This window comes from Chrysochloris asiatica, unplaced genomic scaffold, assembly GCF_000296735.1.
Source record: "Chrysochloris asiatica unplaced genomic scaffold, ChrAsi1.0 scaffold00047, whole genome shotgun sequence".
NCBI classification, from domain to species: domain Eukaryota; kingdom Metazoa; phylum Chordata; class Mammalia; order Afrosoricida; family Chrysochloridae; genus Chrysochloris; species Chrysochloris asiatica.
The window spans coordinates 2,114,261-2,136,028 of record NW_006408565.1 but is presented as its reverse complement, the minus strand read 5'-3'; the positions used below and the strand labels follow the sequence as shown (position 1 = coordinate 2,136,028).

General features: G+C 37.9%; 1 protein-coding gene across 1 annotated transcript in view; it reads left to right on the top strand.

The window, feature by feature from the left end:
- S100PBP (S100P binding protein) overlaps window positions 1-21,768 on the top strand; it is a 55,285-nt gene that overhangs the window by 10,268 nt on the left and 23,249 nt on the right. The window contains exon 3 of the mRNA XM_006862146.1: window positions 891-994. Coding sequence (XP_006862208.1) covers window positions 891-994 — 104 coding nt within the window. The remainder of the gene's footprint in view (window positions 1-890; window positions 995-21,768) is intronic.

Sequence of the window (21,768 nt, the reverse complement as noted above, 5' to 3'; positions counted from 1 at the left end):
AGATTATGGTCTTGAGCCCCTAGGCTCAGCAACTTATTTCCTTAAGATGTTTGATAATATCTAGGAAGTTTTCATCATTTTGACTGCTGTATGTTCTACCACATTCATAGTTTTGTTTATAGGGAAGGTAAATACTCTTGTAAAAATATCCCCCTCCCAACTCTTACTTACTTGTGGGATAAATAAATACTCTTGTATCTCATTCTTCCTCCCTTAACCATTCAGTCTATGTCTCAGTCTATGTATCCATGCACTGAATACTGTTGTTCCAAGGTTGTATCGATATCACTATTTACCTCTATCCCCTTTAGCCCCTGCATAACTCCCTGTATCTTCTCCTACCTTCATCACTTCTGCCATCCTCCTTCTTATATATTGCTCTCCCCATCACTGCAGCTAACACGTGTTTACCCTCTAGACAGTGAATTACTCTGCCCTCTCTACCACCACTGGTAACCATCAAAGTACGTTTCTTTTAGTATGGGAATCTTTTCTTAAGCTTTTACAACAATGGTCTAGTATAATATTTGTCCTTTTGTGATTCACTAATTTCACCCAGCCTAGTGCCCTCCAGTGCATCCATGTTATGAGGCATTTCTGAGATTCATCATTATTTCTCAAGGTTGCATAGTATTCCATTGTTTGTATGTATCCAAGATTATTTATTCATTCCTCCATTGATGGACTCTTAGGCTGTCTTCATCTTTTTGTGTCGTAAATAGTGCTGAGACGAACATTGGTGATGTCATTGGAGTTTAAAGAGAATTTTGCCCCTAAAAGTTAGTTATTCTGACCATTCAATAGTGTCTGACTTCATGATATGAAGATCTAATACATGTGATTCTAATGGACTATTTTTTCTGCTTTCTTGTTTTGTTTTTTTTTTTAAGGGCCAATGTTACAGCATTTTCACAACCCGAACTAGAACAGAAGAAGCAGATTTATCTCAGGCGTGTCATTGCTCATGTAGAAGAACCTGTGGATTATAACCAAGGTAACATGCATGGTAAACAAAGAATGACATGTAAAAGATGGGTGTACTTTTTCTTTCCAGTGGAAGATTAATTCTTTTGTTATTTCCTTATATTGGTAAGAAAGATAACTTCCTTACCTAAAGATTATCACTTGAAGGGATTGCCTAACCAGATAACAATTAAAGCAGTTTGGCTTTAGAGAGAGGTCCAAGAAGACTCATGCCAGTATGTGAACAGTGTAACCCACACCTGTGCTTTTGTGAGGAATTTTTTTATCTGAAAAAGAGTATAGAAGTAGGTGACAAGGCATTGCTTTATAATCATTGGTTTTGTATTCAAAGTTATTTTTCCTGTTGCTTCAGCATTTAGATATAAAAAGAGGCAATTCAAGCACCATCCTGACTGTCATTGTTCATTGTTAGGTGCTGCTGAGTTGATCTGACTCATAGTAATCCTATATACAATGGAATGAAACACTGCATGGTGTCATCCTTGCAATCATTGCTTTTTTGAGCCTTTTGTTGTAGCTGCTATGTTAGTCCATCTTGTTGAGGTTCTTCCTCTTTTCACTGACCTACTTTAATTTACTAAACAAGATTTCTTTCTCCAGGGACTGGTCCCTTCTGATAACATGTCCAGTGTATGTGAAAGGAACTCTTGCCATGCTTGCTTCTAATGCACACTCAGACTATTTTCTCAAGACAAATTTTCTAGTTCTTCTGGTTTGTTGTTAGGTGTCATCGAGTCAGTACCAACTCATAGTGACTGTATGAACAACAGAGTGAAACGCTGTCTGGTCCTACACCAACTGCACAATCATTGCTATGTTTGAGCCCATTGATACTGCCACTGTGCCAATCCATCTCTTTGTGGGAGTCTTCCTCTTTTTCACCAACGCTTCACTTTATTAAACATGGTATCCTTCCTCAGGGACTGGTCCCTCCTTACAGTATGTCTGAAGTATGAGAGATGAAGTTTGGCCATCCTGGCTTCCAAGGAGCATTCTGGCTGTACTTTTGCCAACACAGATTGGTTTGTTCTTTGGGCAGACCATATTATTGTTAAGTGCCGTCGAGTTGGTTCCGACCCATAGCAAGGGTACCCTGTACAGGGTTTCTGAGGCTGTAAATCTTTACGGGAGCAGAAAGCCTCATCTTTCTCCCGTGGAGAAGCTGGTAGTTTCGAACTGCTGACCTTAAGGTTTGCAGCCTGATTCGTAACCGCTATGCTACCAGAGCTCCTTAAGTACCTTTAATATTCTCCTCTAACACTATAACTCAAATGCATCAATTAATTCTTCTATGGTTTTTCTTATTCACTGTCCAACTTTCACATGTATATGAGGTTATTGAAAATACCATGGCTTGGATCAGGTACATTTTAGTCCTCAGACTGACATAAAAGAGATCTTGTACAGAAGATTTGCTTAACGCAGTATGTCATTTGTTTTCTTGACTGCTGCTTCCTTGAATGTTGATAGTTGATCTGAGCAAAATGAAGTCTTTGAAGCTTCATCTTTTTTCCATTTATCATGATGTTGTTTCTTAGTCCAGCAGTGATGCTTTTTGTTTGCATGATGTTGTTTATTGGTCCAGTGGTAAGGCTTTTTGTCTTCAGTATGAGTGCAACCCATACTGAAGGCTGTGGTGTTTGATCTTAATCAACAAGTATTGTAAGTCCTCTTCACTTTCAGCAAGCAAGGTTGTATCATCAGCATATCACAGGTTGTTAATGAGTCTGCCTCCAATCCTGATGCCACATTTTTATTCATAAAATCTGTATTCACAGACTATGTGCTTGGCATACAGATTCAATAAGCATGGTGAATACAACCCTGGCACATACCTTTTATAATTTTAAACCATTCGGTGTTCCCATGTTCTATGTGAACAACTGCCTCTTGGTCTATGCTCATGGTTCCTCATGAGTACAATAAAATGTTCTGGAATACTCATTCTTCGTAATTTTGTCCATAGCTTGTCATGATCAGAAGCCTTTGTGTAGTTAATAAAGCACAGGTAAACATCTTTCTTGTATTCTCTGCTATCAGCCAAGATCCATCGGACATCAGCAGTGATACCTCTTTTTTCTTATCTTTGTCTGAATCCAACTTGAACCTCTGGCAGTTCTCTGTCAGTGTACTGTTGCAGCTGTTGTTAGATATCTTTAGCACATTTTTACTTATCTAAGATATTAATGGTATTGTCCGATTTCCGAATTCCATTGTGTCACTTCTCGTTGTAATGGGTACAAATAAGGATTTCTTCCAGTCAGTTGTCCGGGTCTTCCAAATTTTTTGGAATAGATGATTGAGTGGCTCCAGGGCTTCATCAGTTTGTTGAAAGATTTCAATTTGTATTCCATTAATTCCCAGTGCCTTGTTCTTTGCCAATGCCTTCAGTGCACCTTGGACTTCTTCCTTCCAGATCATTGGCTCTTGATCATATGCTAACTCTTAAAATGGTTGAACATCGATCATTTCTTTATGGTAGAGTGACTGTGTTCTCCTTCCATCTTCTTTTGATACTTTCTGCATCATTCAATATTTTGCCCATAGAATCTTTCAGTATTGCAAGTCAAGGCTTGAATTTTTCCTTCAGTTCCCTAAGCTTGAGAAATGCTGACCGTGTTTTTTCCTTTTGGTTTTCAAACTCCAATTTTTGCACATTTTCTTGTAATATTTGACTTTGCCTTGCCAAGCTGACCTTTGAAAATTTCTATTTCACTCTTTTACCTCATTTCTTCCATTTGCTTTTGCATCTCTGTGCTGGATATCAAGTTTCAGAAACTCTTCTGACATCCATTTTGGTCTTTTCCTTCTTTCTTGTCTTCTTAATGACTTTTTGCTTTCTTCCTGTATGATGTTCTTGATGTCATCCCACAACTTTTCTGGTCTTGGGTCTTTAGTGTCTAATGCATCAAATCTGTTCTTCAGATGATCTCTAAATTCAGGTGGGATTCGTTCAAGGGCATATTTTGATTCTCGTGGACTTAAAAAAATTTTTTCACCTTCAACCTTAGCTTGCATATGATAACTGATGGTCTGGTCCACAGTCTGCCCTTTGCCTTGTTTTGGATGATGATATGGAGTTTTCCCAGTCTTTTTCCACAGATGTAGTCAGTTTGATTTCTGTATATTCCGTCTGGTGAGGTCCATATTTATTAGTCGCCTTTTATGTTGTTTGCAAAAGGTATTTATAATGAAGACGTCATTGGTCTTGCAAAATTTCTCATGCAATTTCCAGCATCATTTCTGTCACATATTTTCCAACCTTTGTATTCCATTCACTAGGAATTATTAGTACATCTGTATTGCATGTTTGATCAATATTAGACTGAAGAAGGTGGTAGAACTTTTCAGTGGTTGGTGCATAACTTTGAATAATAGTGGTATTAACTGGTCTTCCTTGTAGGCATATGGATATTATCCTATCACATACAGCATTGTGCTTCAAGACAGATCTTGATATAGTCTTTTTGATGATGAATGCTGTGCCATTCCTTTTTAAATTGTCATTCCAGCATAGTAAACCATGTGATTGTCAGATTCAAAATGGCCAATACCAGTCCATTTCAGCTCACCATATGAATATCAATGTTTATGCATTCCATTTCATTTTTGGCAACTTATAATTTTCCTAGATTTGTACTTCATACATTCCATCTTCTGATTATTAATGGATGTTTATGAATGTTTCTTTTCATTTTGAGTTAGGCCCCACATGCAATTGAAGGTCCCCCAAGGCTTTACTCCGTTCGTGTCATCACCATCAACTCTACTTTGAGGAGGCAGCTCTGTCCCAGTGCCTTCCAACCTGAGGGGCTAATCTTCTGGCACTGTATCTGACAGTATTCTGGTGCTCTTCATCATGTTTCAGTAGTCAATATTCTGGTGGTGTCTGACAGTGCTCACTAGTATTCATAAGGATTTCAGTGACTAAATATTAGGAAGTAGTTCATCTCTGCTTCTTCGTATTCTGTCTTTGTCTGAAAGTTTATCTGAAGCATGACTACCATGTTTGACCCTGCTGGTATTTAAAATACCAGTGGCATAACTTCCAGAATCACAGCAACATGTAAGGCACTGCCACATGATAAACTGACAGGTCAGTTTTCCTGGTAGTCCATGTTATAGTCAATATTCATCAACACTGTAATTCAAAAGACCAGTTTCTGGTCATCTTTATTCATTGTCCAGCTTCCATAGGCATATGAGGTGATTGAAAATACCATGGTTTGGGTCAAGGACACCTTTGTCCTAAAAAAATGACATCTCTGCTTTTTAACACTGTAGGTCTTTTGCAGCATATTTTTTCTGCCTCTTAGCATTCTGAATAAAAATTCGAAAGACTTCCAGATACATCAAGTTGAATTTTCCTCCCTAGTCATTGGAAGCTATTACAAGCCACAGTCATTAGGTTCATTTTCCAGGCCTAAAGAAACAGTAGTCCACCTACCATTTATTTTGAATATATTGGCTGATGAGAAAATTCCTAAAGGGAAACGTGGGTAGAACTGAAGGTGCAGAGGTTGAGGAGATACTGATAAAATAATTACTTCTGATAAAGATCACTACATATTCTATTATCTTTAGCTATTCATCCTACTCACTCAGCAAGACTTTCTCGAGTACCTTCAGTGGTGCCAGACTTGATAATTAGGAATTTAAAATGTAATAAGGAGTAATACAGAGTTTTTCTGTTAAGTGCCCTCGAGTTAATTCTGACCCATATTGACTCTGTATATGGTTTCTGAGAAACGAGTGGTGGGTTTGAACCACTGACTTTGCAGTTCAAATTGACCTTGTAGTGCAGCACATTATCCTGCAGTGCCACATCAGGACTCCATATCTACTACCTGGCTGAAAATTGAGCCTCATGGTGAGTTCAGTTCCAGACATGAAGGGTGACCAACAGTCATTGTCTTGGGTTCCTCTGGTTTCTGATCTCTTTCTGACCAGTAACCTGGTCTTCTTAAAATAATTTTGCGTTTTATTCCACATTTTTCTCCCACTATCTAGGATCTTCTAATGTGATCCTTTTCAGAACAATTGATAGTGATAGTCAGGCACCATCTAGTTTTTTTGGTCTGAGGGTCATAGAGATTGATGTTCACATGTTCCATTAGTCCATTGAAGTAATTAATTCCAAGTGTCTTTAGTTTTTATCAGTCTTCTTTCCACTGCCCAGGGAGAGGCCAATAATTGTACCTTCGATGATTACTCATAAGAAGCCATTTGCTACTCACAAAAGTAGACGTTGGCACATTGCCTTTATGGGTTATATTATGCCAGTTGACCATGATGCCCCGAGACTATGGTCCTTAGGCCTCAGGCTCAGCAACTCAGTCCCTCAGAATGTTTGGCAATGTCTAAGAGGTTTTCATAATTTTGCCCCTATATGCTTCACTACGTTCATGGATATACTTGCAGCAAAGGTAAATACCCATGTATAGATGTCCTCTGTTAAATGCTTATATATTTGTCAGTATACTCCCACTGTCCCTTCCATGCCCATTCAGCCTGTAACACCCATTGCTCTTGGTAAGTGCCATTGAGTCTGTTCTGACCCATAATGACCCTGTATAGGGTTTTCAAGGAGCAGCTAGTGATTTGAACTGCCAACCTAGTGGTTAGCAATCAAGTTCTTATCCTGTAGCACCACACCAGGACTTAATGGTGGTGGTGGCAGTGTACCAGGATTCAAAAGGTCACTGTTATTTTAGAATTATGTATATAGAGTAAACCTTTGAATTCATATTCTGGCACATCTGCATATTGGCTATGTGACCATGAACCAGTAAAAACTGCCTCAGTTTTATAAAATGGGGATAAGAATTAGACCTAATTTATGTGAAAATTAAATATGTAAATTTAAGTACAAAGCTTAGAACAGTGTGCTTGACCATGTTGTCATGGTGTTTAGTGCTGTTGAGTTGGTTCTAGCTCATAGTGACCGTATGCACAACAGAAAGGAACACTGCCTAATGCAGTGCCATCCTCACAATCAATGTTACACTTGAGTCCATTGCTGCTGCCACTGTGCTAGTCCATCTTGTTGGGGGTTTTCCTTGTTTTTGCTGGCCCACCACTTTAACAAGCATAATGTCCCTCTCCAGGGACTGGTCCTTTGTGATAGTATGTGAATTATGAGACGCGAAGTCCCAGCATCCTGACTTCTAAGGAGCATTCTGGCTGTACTTCAATACAGATTTGCTTGTTTTTTTCAGCAGAGTATGATACTTTTAATATTCTCCAACATCATAATTCAAATTCTTCTCTGGTCTTCCTTTTCCTTTTCCCACTGACACATGTATATGAAGCTATTGGAAATACCATGGCATAGATTAGGTGCTCCTTAGCCCTCAAACTGAGTCCTTTCAAAAGATTTTGTGCAGCAGATTTGCCTAGGTGCAATCAGTTATTTGCTTCTTGACAGCTGCTTTCCATGAGTGTTGACAGTGGATCCAAGCAAAATGAAGTCTTTGATAACTTCAGTCTTTTCTCCATTTATCATGATGTTATTAATAGGTCCAGTGGTGAGGATGTTTGCTTTCTTTACATTGAGATGCAATCTATACTGAAGGTGGTGGTCTTTGATCTTAATCAGTAAGTATTTAAGTCCTCTTCACTTTCAGCAAGCAAGGTTGTATCATCTGCATATTGTTGTTGTTGTTAAGTGCCGTGGCATATTACAGGTTATTAATGAGTCCTTCCCCAATCTTGATTCCACATTCTTCATATAATCCAGCTTCTTGATTTATTTGCTCAGCGTACAGATTGAATAAGTACGGTGAAAGATTACAACCCTCGTGCGCACCTTTCCTGATTTTTAAGTCATTCAGTGTTTCTTTGCTCTCTTCGAATGACTGTATCTTGTTCTATGTACAGGTTCCTCATGAGTACAATTAAGTGTTCTGGAATAATCTTTATTTAGCAAGACTTTACTTACATATTATATGAATGGTACTGTCCAATGATTTTTACACTATGTTGGGTCACCTCTTTTGGAATGGGCACAAATAAGAATATCTTCCAATCAGTTGACCAGATAGCTGTCTTCCAGATTTCTTGGCATAGATGAAGGAGTGCCTCCAGTGCTGCATCAATTTGTTGAAAGATTTCAATTTGTATTCAATTACCGACTCGACGGCACGTAACAACAACAACAACAACAACAAATTCAATTCCTGGAGCCTTGTTCTTTGCCATTGCCTTTTTCAGTGCTCCTTGGATTTCTTTCTTCAGTACTTGGTTCTTGATCATATGGTATCTCTTGAAATAGTTGAACATTGTCCACTGGTACAGTAACTCTTGTGTATTCCTTCCATCTTCTTTGATGCTTTCTGTATCATTTAATAATTTGCTTATAGAATCCTTTAATACTTCAAGTCGAGGCTTGAATTTTTCTTCAGTTCCCTCAGCTTGAGAAATGCTGAGCGTGTTGTCCCCGTTTGATTTTCTAACTCCAGGTGTTGCACATTTCTTTATAATACTTGACTTTGTCTTCCTGAGCTGCCCTTTTAAATTTTGTATTCAACTTTTTTACTTCTTCATTTCTTCCATTTGCTTTAGCATCTCTACACTGGAGAGCAAGTTTCAGAGTCGCTTCTGACATCCATTTTGGTCTTTTCCTTCTTTCTTGTCTTCTTCATGACCGTTTGCTCTCTTCCTGTATGATGTCATCTCACAGCTCTTCTGGTCTTTGGTCATTAGTGTCTAATGCATCAAATCTATTATTGATATGGTCTCTAAAGTCAGGTAGAATATGTTTAAAGAATATGTTTGCCTCTCGTGGACTTGTTTTAATTTTCTTTAGCTTCACCCTAAACTTGCAGATGAGCAATTGATGATCTGCTCCACAGTCTGTCTCTGTTCTGGTTTTGGCTAATGATATACCTGACCATACAACTAACACTTAATTGAATGTTCACTATTAGCAAAAAAGTAGAGTTTTTGTTTTTTTAGATACAGCACTGCCCTAGGGTAAAGTTCTTAAAAAATTATAGCAGTAAAGTAGATTTTATTCACTATATGTTGCAAAGAGAGTATAAAGGTGTGAAAAGGACCTCAGAACAATGTCTTCCTGGGACCAAACAGCATTACAAAGCAACAATAGGCTGCAAATCTTCACAAAAGCAGAAAGCGTTTGCTTTCTTCCATGGAGCAGCTGGTGGCCTTGAATTGCTAACCTTCTGATTTGATTCTCAGGAACATAAATCCAGAGGCTTGCTGTGGCATTGTGGATTAATGCACTGAACTGCAAGGTCGGTGGTTCAAGCTCACCAACCACTCCTTAGAAACCCTATACAGGGCTGCTATGAGTCGGAACCAACTCGACGGTACCTAACAACAATATAAATCTAGTGCTTATCCTGCCGCTCCCCAAGATGAAAAATTACAAGTCAGTAATAGCTTCATCTTTCCATGTTGTTAATTGTGGTTCCTACTCATAACAATCCTGTAAAGGGTTTCCAAGGAGCAGAGGTGCATTTAAACTTCTGACCTTGTGGTTAACAGTGGAGTGCTTATTCTTTAGCATCACACACCAGGACTCCATAGATTTGCAAAAACTATAGAATCCTAGTGTGGCACTATGGGTTAATGTGCTGGACTGCAAGGTCTGTTTGACCCATAAGGTTGATGGTTCAAGCTCTCCAGCCACTCCTCAGAAACCCTATACAGGGTTGCAGTGATTCGGAATGGACTCCTTGGTACTTAAGTTAGACTTATTGCTACCCTCTGCACAACCTAGTGAGTACTGCCCAGTCCTTTACCATCTTCGCCTTTGTTAGGTTTGAACCCATTATTGCTGCCACTTTGTCAGTCCGCCTCTTTTTCATTGATTCTACACTTTACCAAATATGATATTTTTCTCCAGGGACTGATCCTTCCTCACAAGTGTGCTTTCTAAGGAGCAATCCAATTCTCCGGGTTGTTACTTCCTTCCTTGACATTGGGTCTGACAAACAAAAAAAGAAGAAGAGTGGCAGTGGTCTTTATGTAAATGTCTTCTTCCTTACTAAGAAGGATATGCCCAGGCAAGTTCCTTAGATCTTTGTGTAAGAATCTATTTTTCCTGAGAGCATACTACCTCTCCCTGGGCTTTCCTGGATTTGTCAAGGCCATATAGGTGGTTCATTTGTCAGAAACATTAGGAAAGTAACATAAAGAGCTCAAGATGGCATCTGAACTGATGTCAAGGCTCAAAATGGTGTAAGGGTTCCTACTGTAATCTGCAGCCTTCCGCAAGCCAAATACTTTTATATTTTTAACTTATAAACAACAACAATGCAGCACTATTTAATTATTTTTTTTAAACATTTTATTATGATTTTGGGTAAAAGTTTAACAGAGCAAGTTAGTTTTCCATTCATTAGTTCATACACATTTTGTTTTGTGATAGTGTAACAGCATTCTTCCCACTTCCTGCCTGAAGAAAGTTCAACTTTCATAGTCCAGTTTTTATAAGTAAAATAGTATGCTATATAAGGTGTTTATTTTTAAATATTGGGGACTAACAACATGGTGAATTAAATGAAACAGCATTGACAAAATGTTGATAAATGATGCTGAGTGATTGGTATATTGGGCGTTCATTATATAGTTGACCATTAAACAGAACAGGTTTGAACTGAGTGGGTCTACTTATATGCAGATTTTTTTTAATGCCATGTGAGGCTAATCATCTCTGAGGGGAGCAGTTCCGTCCAGTAAATTGTGAATTGAAGTAAAAAGTGATCTCTTGCAGTTCTCACATATTTTTAATCTTATTTAGCATAATGCCGTAAACCTTGAACAACAGTATTCGTCTCCTACAAAGTGCCACGTTAGTGATGCTGGAAGAGCTTCAAAGAAGCAAAGAAAAGTTATTACCATTGCAAGGAAAAGTTGAATTGCTTGATATATACCATAGATTGAGGTCTACATCTGCATGTTAGCCCTCTGTTTCAAGATAAATGAATCAAGATTGTAAAAGTCCATTGTTAAAAAAGAAACTCGAGAAGCTGTCACAGCAGCCATGCCAATAGGCACAAAAATCTTGCACTTTTTTGTGAATTACCTTTTTATCTCATTGAAAATGCAACTTTTAAGTCTGCCTCTATGGCACACCACTACCACCACCTAATCCACCAGGAGACATGTGGTGAATGCCGGAGAAACAACATACAGTCATCAATTAATAGAGAAGTGACATCACAGTGTCTTAAAACAATTTCAGCTTATGGAAGAAGCAAGACAGAGTACCTCAAACCAAAGTAACCAAAATATAACACCAGAAATGGTATCAGCACTTAATTATTACAGAATTTTAAAATGCTACTTAGGTACTTTAAACAGATTGAAAGGAAGGTCAATGAATATAAGGAAAACATGCATACACAAAAAAATTTTTAGAAAAATTCAGGAAAGCACAACAAGAATGATCTGACAAAATAAATGAAAAAGTGGAAACCATACAAAAAAAGCAATTAGAAAGCCCAAAGATTGATACAACAACTTCAGAAATAGATTATACATTGAAAAGGCAAAGAAGTAGAATCGAATCAATGGAAGACTGTATAAGTGAGCTTGAAGATATATCTCTCAATATTCGTCTTTGAGAGGAACAATCAAAAATAAGAAAGCCTAAGATTTATAAGGGACCCTATCAAGAAGAATAACTTATGTGTGATTGGAATTTCAGAACAGGAAGAGGTTAGGAAAAAACAAAACAAAAACAGAAAATTGTCTATGAGTTGTTGGAAGAAAACTTAACTAGAATGAAAGATGAAAGCGTAGTCAATCAAGAAGTTAACCTCCAAACAAAACAAACCCCAAAAGAAAATCACCAATATATATAATTAAACTTTTTTAAACCACACACAGGAAAATTCTTGAAATCATCTTGCAAAAAACAAAGTTACTTACCAAGAAGAACTAATAAGGGTAAAGGTCTGATTTCTCAATGGAAGTCATGCAGACAAGAAGACAATGAGATGACACATTTAAAACTCTGAAATAAAAAAATAACCATCCAAGAATCATAATGCCCAGCAAAATTGTCCATCAAATATGGCAGCAAAATTATGACATTTTCAGATAAATGGAAATTTTTTTAATTTGTAAAAATTAGAACAACCTTATAAAAAATACTAAAGTGAATTGTTTGGACAGAGAACCAACAACAACACAGACAACAACCTGTGACTAACTTACATGACAATATCACCTAGAATTCAATTCAGATGTATTGTTATTGTTGTTAAGTGCCAGGGAGTCAATTCTGACTCCTACCAACCTTCAATAGGGTTTCCAAAGAGCAGCAGTTGGGTTTGAACCTCCAGCCTTGTGATTTGCAGTCCAGTGCGGATTCTACAGAGCCACACCTGAACTACCAACCCAGATATGTTGTTGTTAGACGCTATCAAGTTGGTACCAACTTATAGCAACCCTATGCACAACAGAGCCGAACACTGCCCGATCCTGGGCCAGCCTTAACAATTGTTGCCACACTTGAGCCCATTAATGCTACCACTTGGCAATCCATCTCTCTGGGGTGGGGGTCTTCCTCTTTTTCTCTGACCCTCCACCTTACCAAACATGATATCCTTCTCCAGCAACTGGTCCTTCCTGACTATATGTTCAAAGTAAGAGGCGAAGTTTGGCCATCCTGGCCTCCAAGGAGCACTCTGGCTGCACTTCTTCCAATGCAGATCTGTTGGTTCTTTTGGCAGTCCATGGTATTCTCAATATTCTTCTCCAACACCAAAACTCAAAAGCATCAATTCTTCTACTGGTTTTCCTTATTCACTGTCCAGCTTTTGCATGCGGATGAGATTATTAAAAATACCATGGCTTGGGTCAGGCGCACCTTAGTCCTCAACTGACATCTTTGCTCTTCAACACTTTAAAAGGGTCATGTGCAGCAGATTTACCTAATGCAATACGTCGTTTGATTTCTTGACTGCTGCTTCCGTGAGTGTTGATAGTTGACAACTTTAATCTCTTCTCCATTGTTAAGAATGTTGTTTATTGGTGCAGTGGTGAGGATTTTTGTTTTCTTTACATTGAGATGTAATCCATATCGAAGGCTGTGCTCTTTGATCTTCATCAGTAAGTATTTTAAGTCCTTTCACTTTTACCAAGCAAGGTTGTATCATCTGCATATCGCAGGTTATAAATGAGTCTTCCTCTAATCCTGATGCCACGTTTTTTTCATATAACCCAACTTCTTGGATGATTTGCTCAGCATGCAAGTTGAATAAGTATGGTGAAAGATTACAACCCTGTTGCACACCTTTCTTAATTTTAAACCACTCAGTGTTCCCATGTTCTGTTCGAACACCTGATTATTCGTTCATGTACAGATTCCTCATGAGCACAATTAAGTGTTCAGGAATAGAAGTAATCAAAATAAAGTAAACCTCCAAGACTGAAAAAAGGAACCAGAGATAGCAGTTTACAACAACAAAAAATAAGGTAAAAGGAGGGCAGAATGAAGTGGAAATCAAGTAGATTTTAAGAAAAATTTAAACCCTAACTGTAACCCTAGAACTAGTGTAAGCCTTATTCCTAGCCCTAGTCCAACCCTTACTCCTAAAGCTAACCCTACTCCTAACCGTAACCCTAATACTAAATGAAGTCCTAACCCTAATTCCTATCAATCCCCACTCCCTCTGAAAAAAAAAAAAAAAAAGAGACGGCAGGTTTTAGTGGGTGCAGTATGTAATGCATCCCCACTGTCATTGAGTATTTGCAGACACTATAGAAGAGACTAGGGCTGCTCTGTGGGGCTCCAAGGTTATAAATCTTCACAAAATCCTAGTGTGAAGGATAAGCACTAGATTGCTAACCACAAGGTCAGCACTTCAGCCCCACCAGCCTCTCCTTTGGAAACCCTATAAGGGATGCTATGAATTGGAACCAAATCAGTGGCACTGAACAACATAACAAATCTTTATGAAAGTAGTTTTTCCCACCAGCTGCTCTATAGAAGAAAGATGAGTTTGAACTTCTGACTTTTCAGTTAGCAGTCTGATGCTTAACCTACTGCATTACCAGGGCTCCTTTAATATATGTGTCAATTGACTTTATATTGTTGGTAAGGCTTTTCTTCAACAATAGGCTATTAGTAAAGTTTTTGGTGAGTCCAATGTTGTATGTGGATTTTCAACTGTGTCAGTGTCCCAGCCCTTCCATTGTTTGAGGGTCTACTGTACTCTGCTTTTGAGGATATTTGAAATTGTTCATAATAAAGGTTGTTTTTTAATTTTAGGAGATTATTTTTGTTAATCATGATTTTTAACATCACTTGTTCTAAAAATTCCATAATTCTCTGGTGCTTTCTTTTGTCTTTCAGGAACCCAGCATGCTCCTAACTGCCTTTTTCACTTCCCAATACCTAATAATTATACTTCTAAAACCTTAAGATTTTATGTACTATATTGCTAGAGGCAGGGAACAAGTCTTGTATTTACATATGAATTACAGGGCAGCCAGAAGCCAAACAAAAGGAGCATTGTTGTGTACCATTGAGTCTTTCTGTCTCATGGTGACTCTGTTAGAGAGTACCCTGTGTTCCTTATGGGAGCAGATTGCCAGGTCTTATCTCCTATGGAGCCACTAATAGGCTGGAACTGCTGATGTTTTGGCTAGTCGATGAATGCTTTAGCCACTGTGTCACTAGGCCTCCTTAAGGGGGAGCATGTTATTGTTTAGTTCTGTAAAGTTGGTTTACCTTCATGGAGAGAGACACCTTCTGTAAGGTTCCTGTGAACCACCAACCTTGCAATTCAAACTGACCTTGCAATCCAATGCTTAACCTGTACTACCACACTAGGACTCTATAGATTATCCTTTAAAAATAAAAATAAAAAATTAATAATAGGTTTAATTTAACCATATCCAAACTATTTCAACATATGTTGTTGTTGTTAAGTGCCGTCGAGTCGGTTCCGACCCATAGCGACCCTGTACAGGGTTTCCGAGGGTGTAAATCCTTACGGGAGTAGAAAGCCTCATCTTTCTCCCGCGGAGCGGCTGGTAGTTTCGAACCGCTGACCTTAAGGTTCGCAGCCCGATTCGTAACCACTACGCTAGGCAATATAAATATTATTAACGTAATACTTTATATTTTAGTTGTTAATTGTAAGTCTTCAAAATGCAGTATGTATTTTACACTTATTGTATTTCACAACTTTTTTTGCCAGCTATAGATTTTTTAAAAAAATTTTTTTATTGTGAATTGAGTAAAGATTTACAAACAGATCATAAATCCCACATTCAACAAATACCATACTTGATTTCATTACCGAATTGCAATCCCCTTCATATACTACCAGTTAATAGTATTTATCTCTACTCACTTTTAGTTTTTCCGTTTTGAGATATTTGGTGCTATTTCACCTTGGCAGAACTGTAAATCTTCAAATTCCTCAATAGATACCAAGAAATTTATGGGGGAAAGGTTTATATGTACTTTATCTAAGTCATTTTGAATCCTCTATTTTCTGGGTTAATGCCTCAGTTCACTTTATCAGAGTATTTTTTTATATAGAATGTAACCTACTTTATTATACCAATATAGGTACAATCTCTTGTTAGTGGCACATAGATCTCTAATAGCATTTAAAAAGAAATGCTAGCCATTTCCCAGCTAATGGAAAATGTTATGGAATTATGCATTCTTAGAGTACAAAAGGACATTAAGATCTCCTCTGAATCTTAAGATCTCCTCTGAATCTTCTAGCATAAGTCTCTTCTATATATCTTTGCCAAGTGACCATTCAGCCTTTGCTTAGAGTTCTAATAATGCAAAATGCATTACCTCATGAGGCAGTCCATTCATTATTTTGAAAATTCTAATTACTAGAAAGTCATTTCTTACATTGAGCCAGAATCTTGTTTCCCTGTAATTTCTAGCAGTAGTCCATAAAAAATAGCTTTACTCTCCCATTTTTATATTCTTTCATGTATTAGAAATAATGATATTCTCTTCTACAAGTAAGATTAAATCTCCTGTTAATCCATCCTACTTAGAAATAACAAAATTTATATTTTGATAATTTTCTTTTCTATGAAATAGCATATATACAGAGAAATTACATAGTAGTCTTTGATCTTGCTTTCTACATGATGTATTATAAAAACCTTTCCATGTTAAATATTTCAAATTAAGATTTTAAATTATTAAAGAATAGTACTTATTTTATTAATCTATCTTGGAAATTTAAGTTGTATTCATTTTTATCAATAATCTTGCTATAAACATTTTGTTTATATACAACTCTTATTTCTGTATGATGAATGACTAGAGGTGGAAATTTTGGGTAAAGTATATAAACATTTTTAAACTTTTGTTACATGTTGCCAGATTGTCTTGCCTAAAATATATCTTAATTTTTTTATTGTAACCAATTTGATGGTGGTGTTGTTAAGTGCCCTTAATTCGGTTCCAGCGCATAGCAACTTTGTAAGGACTTCTGAGGAGGAAATGATGAGTTTGAACTGCTGATTTTGTGGTTCACAGCAACCTTGGGTCCAGTACATTATCCTGCTGATAGGTAAATCTTAATATACCGTGTTTTGATGCTGTTGTTAAGTGCCATTGAGTCGGTTCCGACTCATAACGACCCTGTATAGGGTTTCTGAGGAACAGCTGATAAGTTTGAACTGCTGACCTTATGGTTCAAACTGACCTTTGGTCCAGTGCATTATCCTGTAGAGCCACGCTTCATGTTTACTGGAAGTTGATATTTAATCATAATTTCTTAAAATCTTCTGATATCTAGTCCATATTCCAGTTTTCCAAATTGTCTTAAAAATGCCTTTTCATAACTTTGCAGAAACAACCTATTCATGGTTTGCATGTTTGGTTATTGTGTCTTACTCTCTTTTAATCTAGTTTGCTCCTCTTATATAATGTCTCAAATTTCAAATTTGTCTGTTTTCTTATAGTGGTGGTTTATTTGTTCTTTTTTCACCTGAGATACAATTGAGGTATGAATTAGCTAGAGTGAAATGCAGAGATTTTAAGTGTATTATTTAAGTATATTAAACTTTGACAAATATACAAAGGGAGCTTTAAAAAGTTCTTGGAAAAAGTCCATTTTTTAAAATTCCATTTTTCCATAAACTCTATGAAGCTCCCTGGTATATGACCATGGAGTTCTGATGGCATAGAGAATTAAGAGTTGGGTAGTTAGCCACAAGGTTGGTGGTAAAACCTAGCAGTTGCTCCATGGGAGAATGATGAAGTTCCCTGCTCCCAGAAAGATTTTGTTTCTGAAACCACAAGGAGTAGCCCTACTCTGTCCTGTAGGGTTGCTGTGAGTAAGAATCAGCTTGATGGTAGTGGGTTTGGATTTTGGTGTACAACCATATCACCAACACCCAAATCAAGGTATAGAGTATTTCCAGCACACCAGAAGGTTCCTCAAACTACTTTGCTGTCAGTCCCACCTTACCCCTAAGCCTTGAGACAACCACTATTCTGATTTCTATCACCACAGATTAAGACACAATTCAGAAGTCACAGCTATAACAGATGTCTTTTTAGAAAAAATTTTACTTCTTTCCAAGCCCTCCACTGTCTTCTTACCCTCCCTTTATAGGTACTAAATTTTGTTCATTTATAGTTTTTCCTTTTGTGGTATTGTTAAATGCCCTCCAGTCCATTTATACTCATAGAGACCTTATGGATAACAGAATGAAATACTGCTGGGTCGTGTGCCATCCTTACAATTGCTGTTATATTTGAGCCCAAGGGTTGCTGCTGCTGTGTCAATTCATCTTTTTACTGACCCTCCACTTTACTAAGCATGTCTTTCTCCAGGGATTGGTCTCTCCTAACAATATGTCCAAAGTACAAGAGATGAAGTCTCGCTATCTTTGCTTCCAAGGAGCATTTGTTTGTTTCTCTAGAAGTTCATGGTACTTTAAATATTCTTCGCCATCACCATATTTCAAATGCATCAATTCTTCTGCGGTTATCCTTATTCACTGTCCAACTTTTGCATGCGTATGAGGCAACTGAAAATTCCATTGATTGGGTCTGGCCACTTTAGTCCTCAAAGTGATCTCTTTGCTTTTTTTTTTCAAGTTTTTATTGTGAATTTTGTGATAGATTCCATGGAAGAACATCAGCTTTACACTTATTTTGTTTACACTCTATTTTGTTTCATTGCAATGATTACAATCCACTCCATGCATCATCATTCAACAGTATTTGCTTCTATTCCTTCTGTTTTCTTTCTTTTTTTTTTGGATGTACACTGAAGCACTCGGGAATATATAATCATTCAAACAACCAAAGGGCATACCCTGCAAGCCTGCCCCCCCGGCCACCAGCACACAGTCCCTCTTCCTCCATGACTTTTAGAGTCCCCAGCCACTCCATTTTTCTATGTCATCATCTCTGCCTCCATCTCTGGTGTCGCTGCTTTTCTGGATAGAGTCCCACACTCCTCTCTTCTCCCTTGATGGTCCCAGAGTCCTCCGTTCCTGACTGCAAGATCAAACACTCCCCTCTTTTTGTTACAAAATGTCTACCTTTACATTTGCAACAATCACATTCCTGATAACAGTTATTCACTATTGAACCACAGAGTTTTATCCCCATCTCCTTTCACCAGCCCCATCTTGTTGTTGTTAAGTGCCTTCGAGTCTGTTCCGACCCATAGCGACCCTGTACAGGGTTTCCGAGGGTGTAAATCTTTACGGGAGTAGAAAGCCTCATCTTTCTCCCATCTAGACAGGTTGAAAATCATTCAGTGGAGATTCTGCCTTCCCCTATGCCCTCTGAAACTAAGCTCCCTCTTGAAAACTTGTAAGCCAGTCACTTCGTGCCTTTATAGCCCCCCATTTTAGGTAGCCAATGTATAAGTTACCCATTCCTGTCAACCCTGTGTACAGGGGGGTGGGAATGATCCTTGCTGTGAAGATTCCTTCCCTCTTTTAAGCTACTACATCTATAAGTATAGGTCAAGTTCATCAAATTGTAGCGGATTACACTATTTTTTCTCTTCTTTCTTCCTTTAGTTAAGTTTAGATTTTCCAGCCATTGAAGCTAGGTCAAATGGGTACTATCTGCAAGTATGGGTGTTCTTGTGTATCTCCTGTCATTTCATATCAACTGGACGCTTTTCTCTCCACTCTTGCCCTCTGTGGCTATGTCCCTGCTCATGGGCTCAGGAGTCCCCAGGTCTCACCACACTGCTAGCCAACCAGGTCTCATTCCAGGTTGACGGGAGTCTATAGAATGTGGTCAGACTCAGCCCACATATTCATTGTGGCTTTTCCCCCACTTCCCCTCATTGGTAGACCAGCTTGGTTGCCCTGAAGGAACTTGATTGCTTGCCTTGATGGCTCCCCAGCAAACAACTTGCTTGTTCTTGTGGTAGTCACTCAGACTGCCATTTTTGTTTTTGATTCTTCCTGCTGGTCTTTCTTTCAAGAAGTGTCTTCTGCTCCTTTAGCTGCTCCAGGCTGGTCTGCTTGTCTTTTCAAGTAGAAATTTCCCACCTCAAAAGATTCTGGATGGGGATCAGGATTCCACCTAAGGTCTTATATACTACAAAGGCTCCAAAGGAAGCCTCCTTTCACTGGCAAGTTTTAGCCCCCCTTTTAGGCATTCCAATCAGTTATAGGCTGAAGACGGACAGACTAACAAGCTTCTATAGTGATGTTTCTGGCTATTCCTTTCTCTCCTCCTCAAGTGTCTGTTTTATAATAGTATGTGAGGAAAACCAAGATTCATAAGACAATCAAGCATCTTAACATTATTTCCCGCCTTTTAACCATTCAGACTATGTCTCTATTCCTGTATCCCAGAGCCCTGTTGTTCCAAAGTTGAGCATACATCACTATTTACCTCTATTCCATTTAGCTCATGCAAACCTGCCTAAATGTTATATCTGCCTTGTTCTTCCATTCCCCTCCCTCTTCTTGTAATTTGCCACCCCCCCAACACACGAATTGCCCCTATTTTTTCATTGATGGTCTTTATAGTTCTGGGATTTACATTTATGTCTTTAATCCATGTTGAGTTAGTTTTTGTATTTGGTGTGAGATATGGGTCTTGTTTCATTCTTTTGCAAATCAGTTTCCAGGTTTGCCAACACCATTTGTTGAAGAGACTATCTCTTCCCCATTTAATGTATTTTGGCCCTTTACCAAAGAGCAGTTGACTGTTTGTGGATGGATTTACTTCTGGGTTCTCAGTTCTGTTCATTGATCTGTATACCTTTCATTGTACTAGTAACAGGCTGTTTTAACCACTGTTGCTGTGTAGTAAATTTTGAGATCAGGGAGTAAGAGGCCTCTGATTTTGTTCTTCTTAAGCTGTGTTTTGCTTATCTAAGGTCTCTTTCCTTTCCATATCAAGTTAGTGATCAGTATTCTCATCTCGTTAAAGAATGAAACTAGAATCTGGATTGGGATTTTGTTATATCTATAGATAGCAATACAGGGTCGCTATGGGACAGAACTGACTTTACAGCACTAAACAATAACATATCTTTGGGTAGTGTTGACATTTTCATAATGTTAAGTGTTCCTATCCATGAGCATAGTATATTCTTCCCTTTTTTTAAGTCTCTTAGTTTCTTGTAATAGTATTTTGATCATTTTCTTGGTATGTTGTTGTTAAGTGCTGTCAGGTCGATCCAACTCATAGCGACCCTGTATAGGGTTTCTAAGGAGCAGCTGGTGAACTTGAACTGCTGAATCTCGTGGTTCAAACTGACCTTGCAATCCAGCACAGTAATCCACAGTGCCACACCGAGGCTCCTTTCTTTCTATAGATACTTTTTTTTTCTGGTTAGATTTATTCCTAAATACTTAGTCTTTTAGGTGGCTATTATGAATGGTATTGTTTTTCTGATTTCCTTTTCAAAGCTGTCATTGTTAGTGTAGAGGAATCCCAACTGACTTTTGTTTATTGATCTTATACGATGATATTTTGCTGAACATTTCAATGGGTTCCAGTAATTTTCTTGCTGAGTCTTTGGGATTTTCTATGTACAAGATCATATCATCTGCAAATAGAGTTTTACTATACCTGACAACAAATTTCCCTTTCTTGCCTTGCATCTCTGGCTAAAACTTCCAACACAATATTGAATAGCAGTGGGTGGTGATAGAGGACATCCTTGTCTGATTCCTGTTCTAAAAGGGAAAGCTTTCAGTTTTTATCCATTGAAAGTTGGATTTGTATATATGCTCTTAATTATGTTGAGGACTTCTCTTCAATTCCTACTTTGTTTTGTGTTTTTATCCCTAATAGATGTTGGATTTTGTCAAATCCCTTTTTTGCATCAATCAGTATGTTCGTGTAGTTCTTTTCCTTTGTTTTATATAGTATATTACATTGGTTTCTCTAATATTGAAGCATGCTTGTATCCCTGGTATGAATCCCACTTAATCATGATGTACTATTTTTTTGATATGGTCTTGAATTTATTAGGTAGGATTTTGTTGAGAATTTTTGTATCTATATTCATGAGGGATATTGGTCTATAATTTTTTATTTTAGTGATGTCTTTGTCTAGTTTTGGTATGAGTATTATGCTCGCTTCATAAAATATATTTGGGAGTTTCTCATCTTTTTCTGCCACCACTCATCGCAGTTTGTCGAACTGTGGTAGCTTGTGAGTTGAGCTGTGATTCTGGAAACTATGCCACCAGTATTTTAAATACCAGCAGGGTCACCCATGGTGCACAGGTTTCAGATGTACTTCCAGACAAAGACAGATTAGGAAGGAGTGCCAAACTACTGAATGTTTAGCCACTGAAAACCTTATGAATAGCCTTGCT